This window comes from Colias eurytheme, chromosome 7 (assembly GCF_061535395.1).
Source record: "Colias eurytheme isolate Ceu_HAF_F1 chromosome 7, ilColEury1 Martin Lab GWU primary, whole genome shotgun sequence".
In the NCBI taxonomy this organism is placed as follows: domain Eukaryota; kingdom Metazoa; phylum Arthropoda; class Insecta; order Lepidoptera; family Pieridae; genus Colias; species Colias eurytheme.
Window position 1 is genome coordinate 3408717 of NC_142986.1, and position 9619 is coordinate 3418335.

The following is a 9619-nucleotide window of genomic DNA, read 5'->3' on the forward strand; positions in this document are numbered from 1 at the left end:
AACATTTATTATTGTATTCTGAACAGAAAACGTGAAAATGCATAAGCCCATGGACGTCGGTGTCCCAGTGAACCCTGGTGCTGAAGAAATGTTGGCCGCCTCAGCCGCTATGGATGAGCGTGATGATGAACTGCTGGATGATGAAGATGCCTTGACCGATGATGATGATGATTCTCTTAACCTGAGTGATGATGACGATGATGACGACGCTGATGATGGTAAATAAAATAAAATTTAGGTTTATTCAAGACTGTTGAAAGAACAGATTTATTTAAGGATTGCATAATATTATGTCATTTCCCGTGATTTTTATTCTTACTGTTTTTTGCTTCACTATCACTGTTTTTAACTTAACAATTTTGAATTAACGAAACACTTTACTATTGAAGACCCGTTTTCTATTTCCAGACTTTACAAAACGAAGATTTACAATCATTTTTAATTACATCTTTTTAAAATTCATTTAGATGTTCAATTTGCAGACATGGATGAAGATGAAGACGCAGATCTGTCTCGTGATGATGACGCCGAGGATGATGACTACACCGACGGTGATGACTCCGCTTGGCCTCACCCTGAATCTTCCTCTGCACCATCTACCACTTCTTCTACCACCACCACCACGACTACCACTACTACGGTAAATTCCTCTGTTACTAATGTAATTCTGACAATAAGGTTTCAACGAAAATTTTAAGATTTATTTGTTTATTTAGATACTTGATCAACTACATTAATCATCCCAATTCGATGGTACATAATAATTTTTAAAAAGACAATGCTGCATGACAATAATTTTACAAAATTCAAATCATAACTCGAGATAGCTATAACGATATATAAGAGATAACAAATTGGAACTGAAATAATTGTCTGTAATTGTTTATCGATAAAAAAGCTTAATCTTTTCCAATATTGTCATATTCTTTAGATTAATGTTCGCGCATTATTTATTACAGGCCTCCAGTGCCACGTCTGATCCTTACTTCTCGCATTTCGACCCTCGCACTGAACATCAGAGCTACAAGGATGCCCAGCAGCGTCTTGAAGAAACCCACCGTGAGAAGGTAAGAAAATTAAAGATTTATTTATTACTAGCATTCCGCCTGCGGCTTCGCCCGCGTTTTCAAAAAAAAAACCCGCATAGTTCCCGTTCCCGTGGGATTTCCGGGATAAAACCTAGCCTATGTCACTCAGAAATGATGTAGCTTTCCAACAGTGAAAGAATTTTTCAAATCTGCCAAGTAGTTTCGGAGCCTATTCAATTCATACAAACAAACAAACAAAAAATCAAACCTTTCCTCTTTATAATATTTGTATAGACTAGCGGTCCGCCCCGGCTTCGCCCGTGGTATATATTTCGTAATAAAAAGTAGCCTTGTAGTAGTCCTTTCTCGGGTATCAAAATATCTCCATACCAAATTTCAAGCAAATTGGTTCAGTATAGTTTAGGCGTGATTGAGTAACAGACAGACAGACAGAGTTACTTTCGCATTTATAATATTAGTATGGATGATCCAATATGGAACTATACTATAATATAATTATACATACTTTTTTGTCAGAAAACGAATTTGTAAAAAAATTTACAGAAATTAAAATTCATGAAAAGTTTTCCATCACTAAATGACGATAAAACCATTCGTCTTATGATGATGATATTATAATAGTAAAAAACAGCACCATCATTCAAACATCCATTATAAATAACATGTTTATCCTTACAGATTACCAAAGTGATGCGAGAGTGGTCAGAGCTCGAGGACCGTTACCAACAGATGATGACGTCAGACCCCGCCGCCGCCCAGACTTTCCGTCAACGTATGACTGCTAAATTCCAATCGAACATTCAGGTACAATTTCATCATACTACAAAATAAATAATCCACTAAAACTTTTTCATAGAATGAAACATAGACATGAATTTTATGCAAATACGTTAATTTGGCACCAAAATGTACACACAGTAAAGAAAGAAATAAAATAATTATTCAAAACAAAAACACACCATGATGCCAAAGTTTTACCCACATCAATATAATATCTTGCAGATAAAGTTTTCAACACTGGTTTTCAGTGACCAAATCAGTCACGGTTGGCGCAGTGGTAAAGTAACTGCCTACTGAGCCGACGGTCCCGGGTTCGATTCCCGGTCAGGGCAAATATTTGTGTGATGAACTCAATTATTTATTCTTGGGTCTGGGTGTTTTTATCTATAATATATGTATTTATTAAATATTATATTTATCGTCGCCTAGTACCCACAACACAAGCCTTAATTGAGCTTACTGTGGGACTAGGTCGATTTGTGTAATAATGTCCTATAATATTTATTATAAAAAAAAAATATATAATATTAATTTGCCTTCAACAGTCGTTGGAAGAAGAAGGCGTGGCTGAACGCCGTCGCCTGGCTGCTTTACACCAACAGCGTGTGCTCGCTCACCTCGCTCAGCGCCGCCGCACTGCTCTTGCCTGCTATACTCGGTCTCTTCGCGATACGCCTCCTAATGTAAGTTGTTAAAATAATTATTTAGATTGTTAACTTTTCTAAGGTGTTTTTCTAGTGTGTTAAAGAAATTCATAAAAACTAAGCATCATTGGATATAATATATGCAAGACGAAGTTGCTATTTACGATCTTATTGATCCAATTTCTGAAGTTTGAAAACGTTAAAAGCGCTATGAAATTATATTTATAAAAAATATTTCTTTTTAGTGCACTGCTTTCATAAGGTTTGCCAATTCACTTCTTAGCTATTCCACAGTCATAAGAAAAAAGTATATATACTACTCTATTCTTCACTTCAAAATGTAGGCAGATTATGCATCGATACCTTAACACAACTGAAAAATTAACTTTCAAAACACAAAAGCGGCATACGGTTCTAGAACAAGTTCCATCCACAGGCCCACCGCGTCCAAAAGTGCTTGCAGCGCTTGGTCCGCGCCCTCGCCGCTGAGCGCAGCGGAGCGCTGACCGCGTGGCGCCGCGCTGCAGCCGCTGGACGGGAGGCTGCAGCCGCTGAAAGATCTAGCGCTGCTGATAGACTTCAGGTATTTGAATATTTCTTTGAGAAAAGTAAACAGAATTAATTAACATGTATGAATTCCAAAAAATTTCAGTTCTTTTCAATTATTAACTGTTTTGATAATATAAATCAAAAATTTAATGTTGCAATTTCTATAGAAGAGTTAAACTATAGATTTCCTACGAAAGTCAATGAAAAATCAACTTCTATGAAAATTAATTCGGTAACAGTTCCAACATGTTTAGTCGTCTTCATGAATATTTTCAGAACAAAGAAAACTCTCAACCCAATTTGATTTCTCAGTGCTATTCTGAAAGTGTCGTAATTTTCAAATTTAATTAATATTTTTCACAGGATGCCGACCGTGCTCTGCAACGTGCCCTGTCTGCTCTCCGCCGCCGCCCACACCTCTACGCTACTATTGGAACCGCTATTGAAGATTATGTTCAGGTATGATTTGTACTTTTTCTGAAATTTCTCTCGCGTAGTGGAGCTGCATATAATTAAATATAAATAAAACTATTGTTATGTTCTGAACATTGTCTTTTGTGTTAATGCAAAATAAGAGACAAGATTTGATAATCTGATCCTAATGGATCTGCTAGATATTTCCTAAAAGAAAAATTGTTTAGGCAATTATTTGGCTCAAACAACTAAAGACACCATCCACAATTCCAGTCAATGCAATCCAAGGACGACATGGCCGTATCCCTGATGTCAATGACCCCTGAAGCCGAGGAACTGTTGCTGGACCGCATCGAGGCTGAGGTCCAAAGGGAACAGATCGCAAGGGAACAACTCAACGCTAAGAGGGACCAGCGCACTCGCCAGAGACAGGACATTGAGAATGAACGTGCTAAGGTATTGAATGCTCTGCTCTCTGGGTTAAAATAAAATGCGGTATTCTTGTGCTAGAGAGAAAGGAAAGACTTCTTTTACAACTGACTTAACTAATAGATCATATCGCTATTATTTTTCAGTTTAAATAGCTGAAAACTTTTACATAGATTGTCCTACAGAAAACGTTGTTTTTTAATGGCTGCAACTGAAGATATAATTATTTTATACTTAAGGAATCGAGATTAATTGAATGGTTTCATAATTTACAATGTTTTACAAGATCATTTCTTTGTACCTTATTCCACAAACTTGGCAATCCATTTGCAAAAGCTGAAGACGGCAAATGTTTATAGGCGATAGTGGTCGCTTACCAGACGCCTCACCAGATTCTATACCTTTACGTACTAGACCGCCAACGGCGTCAAGGAGAGCGAGGAAGCTGACGACGAGGCAAGCGAGGCCAGTGAGCCCGAGGACACAACGGCGGCCCCGAGCAGCCCCTCCCCCGCGCCCTCCGCCCCGCCCTCGCCCGTCTCCGTGCACGACCTCACCACGCGCGCCTTCACTCAGGAGACTACTACTACTGTGAGTGTTACATTATATATTTCAAACATTTCGAAATTCTGAAAGATCCTGTCCCATTCAATTTGTAAGTACCCAGTTTTGAGATAAATGAATCTATGAATCTATGTATCTATTATATCGTTATGTATGTTCTACGTAATCCTCATTTTTGAGCCAATAATTAAATTATGGTAATTTTCAGGAAATCATAACCAGCACGATGACAGAGGCCCCGGAAAGCGAGACCGAGACTGGCGAGATCAGTGAGACCTCGAGCCGCCGATCTACTGGAGAGGTAATAATGATTGCAGATTTAAAGAAATTTGAAAAATTCGCTAAAAAGTTTTAAATCTATAGAGAACTAGCTTTCCGCCCGCGGCTTCGCCCGCATTTTCAAAGATAAACCCGCATAGTTCCCGTTCCCGTGGGATTTCCGGGATAAAACCTATCCTATGTGTTAATCCAAGTTACCCTCTATATGTGTGCTAAAATTCATTGTAATCGGTTCAGTAGTTTTTGCGTGAAAGAGTAACAAACATCCATACAAACTTTCACATTTATAATATTAATAGGATTCATAAAAATATTGGTCGGCAAATACTCACGCATAGGTAATTTATTTCTGAAAAGTGGTGTTAAATCTATTACCACAATCGCAATACACATACGTTTACGTATAAATAGCAAATTTTCTGCTGTATATCAGTTAATCAGGCTGATAGAATGAATAGAACTTTCAAATCTAGTCTCAAGTAGAAAATTCCAATAGCTTGGAATTGTCAAAATAATTTTGTCTTAACATCACTGACAGAAATGTACTTAGACCACCTGTGTAGACCACACATTAGAATTCTTATATCGGATGATATAAAAGAGCCAGTACACATTGGCGAAGGTGTTGTTCCAGACGGAGGGCGAGGGTCTGCGCGCGGCGCTGGAGCAGGCGGAGGAGCGCGCGCCGCCGCCGCCCGCGCACGCGCTCAAGCACGAGCTGCAGCACTCGCAGCCTGTGAGTATACCTGCCTTTGTACCATTGTGGACCAATATGTCTCACTGTGTTTTTTTTTGAAACTTCTTTAGCGGCGTTGAGCACTTTTTCTGTAATGGGTATAAAATCTTAAACTCGCGTCAGGACACGTGACCTGATCGAAAAAGCGTAAGACGGATACCATTCCAAAATATCAAACATGCTCAACGTTAATAATCAAGTTTTCACTTCTGCCGGCACTCCCGGAGTGCAACCCGTCTTTTTTTAAGTATAAATGAGAAATTTTTAAGTTCAACAACAAAAAATCGATCACTTTTCGCCGAAACCCGGCTCCCGTTTTATTTTTATGCTATGGAATTTTATTTTTATTGAGTGACTTAACATGGGAACATATCCTCAGGGCTACACGGTGCGCGGCGCGGCGCCGGGCGGCTCGTCGGGCGCGCTGTACCCCGCGCTGTGCGTGGGCGGCGCCGCGCTGGCCGCCGCCGCCGCCGTCGCGCTCGCCGTCGCGCGCCGCCGCGACCGCGCGCCCTCCGCGCAGGGATTCGTGCAGGTGACCGTTATACCTAGATTTCAATTACTAAATAATATCTAGATTTTTTTACAGTAGAGTCGATACAGGCCTATAGACTGACGACAACGCCTGACGCAACCTATTGCCAGGCAGGCCGTGGGACCCTCGCTTATTTGTACATACTATCATATTATAGCAACATATTTTATTAAAACCCGTTAAATTAGGGAAATTTAACTGTAACTGATTTATACCTTTATGTATAAAATTAATATAATTAATTAAAAATAAAATAATTATCTTCGATTCAACCTTTTTTATATACTTAATTATGACTGCTCGTAAACTGATTGTTTATGTTGTTTTAATTACCAGGTTGAACAAACCGGCGCTGTGGCCCCCACTCCGGAGGAGCGGCACGTCGCCAACATGCAGATAAACGGATACGAAAATCCCACTTATAAATACTTCGAAGTTAAGGAGTAAATTTTCTCCCCCCGTAAACCCCCCACACTCCACCGCCAGGCTTGTCTTCCTTCTTCTTTCTAATGTTTCAATGCGAGGCAGACTCGCATTTTAACCCCTTCTTTAATTGGAAATAACGCCATCTAGCGGTTATTTTGCAAACTAGATACTGTTACTTCGAAACGACTTGTGGTGTGTGCTTGCGTCCTAACAATTTCTGGGTTTAGCCCTTCCCCTTATATCTATGTCCTTTATAAATTAATTCTTTATGGAATGAATGTGTGAGCCGATACTGTCCGATCTTCTTTCCGCAAGCCTGGAGGGATTTATTTACGTGTCTATAAGAAGCTTGTGTGATTAGTAAACGTATATTTTGCGATATTTCGCGGTCAGTCAAACAATACTTAAATTATAATACTTATAAGTGATATTGTTTTATATATTATGTTACTTTTATGTTTGCACCAAATTATTTATTTATTTAACTTATAAGATTAGGGTTAAGTTTTTGTCTAGTGTTTTAGATTTTTAAGTGTCACTTTGTAGGCAAGTTTTTTAAATTAAGTTTTGAGGCAACGGCTCAAAAGATAACATCCATTTCGTTTTGTCTCTTGTAACATTTGTAGTTATTTTACTAACATTCCAACGATCTCAATATTTATTTGATTCTTTTTAATCTTGCATTTCTCAGGTGAATGTTATCCCTTGAGCGAGTCGAATAAACGTCCATGGTACGCAGTGTATATAAACTCCGCGTACAAATTCGAACCTTATTACTTACTCTTAAAGCCCGCTTTCCTTTTCTAACGTAGGTAGAACATAACGTGAATTTTATGTAATAAAATGCGAAAATATATTTTAATAATTATTGTGTACTTAGCGAAGGAACGGGCGGCAAAGCCGGCGCGGGCGAACGCTTTACTCAGCCTTCTAGTCTACTTCTAGTTATTGTGAACAAGTCCCTATACTTCTTTATTCTCTGTAGTATTTCCCCTTCAACTATTATTTCAATCTATTCTATCGTACGTCGTTTGCCCGCGGGACAATACTCTTAGTTCCCGATAGTTAAGAGCCTTGTACTCAAATTGAATAAAATGCCATCTAGGAGCAAAAAAGAACACATAACAGAAAATCTAGTCAAACAGTGCCATCATTGATTTACTTCTATGTCTGTTTGAGTACTCGGCTTCGGCAAGCAGTCAAGCTTAGTGGGTGTATGTATGGTTATTGTATAAGTAGATGTACAAAAAGTAATACATTATATAGATGTTTTAGCGTCAGATACATAGATATAAAGCAAAATATAATTATATATCGCATTCGTCCGATTAATGTAAGGGCTTGCGCTCGTGTCTACTCCCACGTACCACACTTAATGTTACGCCGTAGTTAAGATGTAATTCTGCCTCAGTATTATATACATTTAAGCTTATATGTTACATAAGCTAATAATTTATATACACGAATTCTATTTGTTTACGGGCGTAGTGACGTTACTACATAAGGAAGTCATATCAGATGCGTCGGCGTTCTATTTTAACCCAAACTTGTGTGGCGCGGTGTATCGGATAAGAGATGGCGTTAGACTCGCGCCACGACGGGAAGGGTTGGAATATGCGCACGCCCGGCTTTTCGGCATTTAAGTAAGATAAACTCACTGTAACGTAATTTTAATCCTGCATCACGTAACCGCTGTATTTTTACTAAATACTAAGTGACAAACCGACCACTTATTTTTCTAACATAACTCTTTGCTCAAAATCATCTGTCTTTTGTCGGTATTTAAAAATTAATGTCCATTCGATGTTTAATATTATTGGATGTTCGTCAATAGCGATCGATGTACGTAGTGATCCTTATTTATGTGAATCCTAATCACTATTTCACGTATTTTTAAGAAATATTAAATGGTTTGGATATTTTTGTGTTTCCTGTGCTGCATTTTATTGTGAGTTCGAAGTTCAAATTAAATCAATAAATAGAAATATAAAAAAAATTGGTGTTTTTATTGGGCGAAAGCCTTCTGTACCCCAGAATCCCTTTTATCTTAAGATACGGTAATATTTTATATTATAGTATCTTAAGGTATCCGGTATCAGCGTTCTGACCATCATTTTTTTGTGGGAAATTTTGTGGGTCATTTGTAACAGGATGGCGGTTTGCTTAGTACGCAATGACAAAAAGAAAAATGATGGTCAGAACGCTGATACCGGATACCTTAAGATACTGTAATATAAAATATTACAGTATCTTAAGATAAAATATTATAGTATCTTCACCGTGTGCGACGCGCTTAATATAATTATTAATATGTTATATTTTTATAATAAATATGTGTATGAAATGTAATGTATATGAAATGAACAGAAAATATTCAATCATTATTTTTTACACTGATAACAGAAACTATGATTATTTAACTCTAGATTTGAATTGAATAATTCAGTTAGTAAAAATATAACATATTTTTTCAAGAAATGAAAATGAATTATTTAACGCAAATATATTAAAAAAGTTAAGCTTAAAAACGTTATCAAATCATATGATTTGATATGAACATTATAGAAAACTCATTTTTATAAAGTAAAACTTAAATAAACTGAAACATGATAAGTAGTAAGTAGTTTTTCTAAGAGTAATGGCTGTAATATTCTAGTGTCGTCATAATAAACAGCAACAAACAAATAGCAGAGACAATTTTACAAGAAAATGTTTCAAGTTTTTAAATAATAGTTTTGGGCATTCTTTACAGTGAGATTAGGTACACATATTATTATTTCAGACAAAGCCACCTGCACCGATAAAATATCGATATTAATATACAAAAGTTACCTTATACCTAAGTTTAGTCGTCCGTAGTATTTTTCATTTTCGTTTTTTACTGCTTTTTTTAGATATGAGTGATTTCTTATGGTACATCTATAAACACAAACACAATAAAAATCGCATTGAGATTTCATCATAATGGAAACTTAAAAGTAACATCTAAATAAATAAAAAATCATTAAAAATATTAGAAAAAAAGTCTAGAGGAAAGCTCGTCCTTGGCTTGTCCAGATATTTTGTTAGACTTAACGCCATCTATGAACAGTTTAATAAACTAATGTAAGACCTAGACGGTTGTCATGGTAACTTCACGCCCTTGCACGATGTAACCATGACTACCGTTGGGACTTGGGTCAATGAAGGAGGATGTTCATGTTGGGTGCCTACT

The 9619-nt window shown here is 37.3% G+C and overlaps 1 protein-coding gene across 2 annotated transcripts in view; it reads left to right on the forward strand.

Moving 5' to 3' along the window:
- Appl (amyloid-beta-like protein) overlaps window positions 1-8380 on the forward strand; it is a 107140-nt gene extending 98760 nt beyond the window's left edge. The window contains exons 5-17 of one of the 2 annotated variants that reach the window (XM_090104006.1): window positions 27-218; window positions 468-640; window positions 960-1067; window positions 1728-1853; window positions 2375-2512; window positions 2910-3056; window positions 3386-3481; window positions 3710-3892; window positions 4280-4456; window positions 4638-4730; window positions 5331-5444; window positions 5824-5979; window positions 6316-8380. In XM_090104006.1, coding sequence (XP_089960132.1) covers window positions 27-218; window positions 468-640; window positions 960-1067; window positions 1728-1853; window positions 2375-2512; window positions 2910-3056; window positions 3386-3481; window positions 3710-3892; window positions 4280-4456; window positions 4638-4730; window positions 5331-5444; window positions 5824-5979; window positions 6316-6426 — 1814 coding nt within the window. In that variant the 3' untranslated portion in view covers window positions 6427-8380. The remainder of the gene's footprint in view (window positions 1-26; window positions 219-467; window positions 641-959; window positions 1068-1727; window positions 1854-2374; window positions 2513-2909; window positions 3057-3385; window positions 3482-3709; window positions 3893-4279; window positions 4457-4637; window positions 4731-5330; window positions 5445-5823; window positions 5980-6315) is intronic. The other variant, XM_090104007.1, reaches the window with a different exon arrangement.
- Window positions 8381-9619: the final 1239 nt, after the last annotated feature.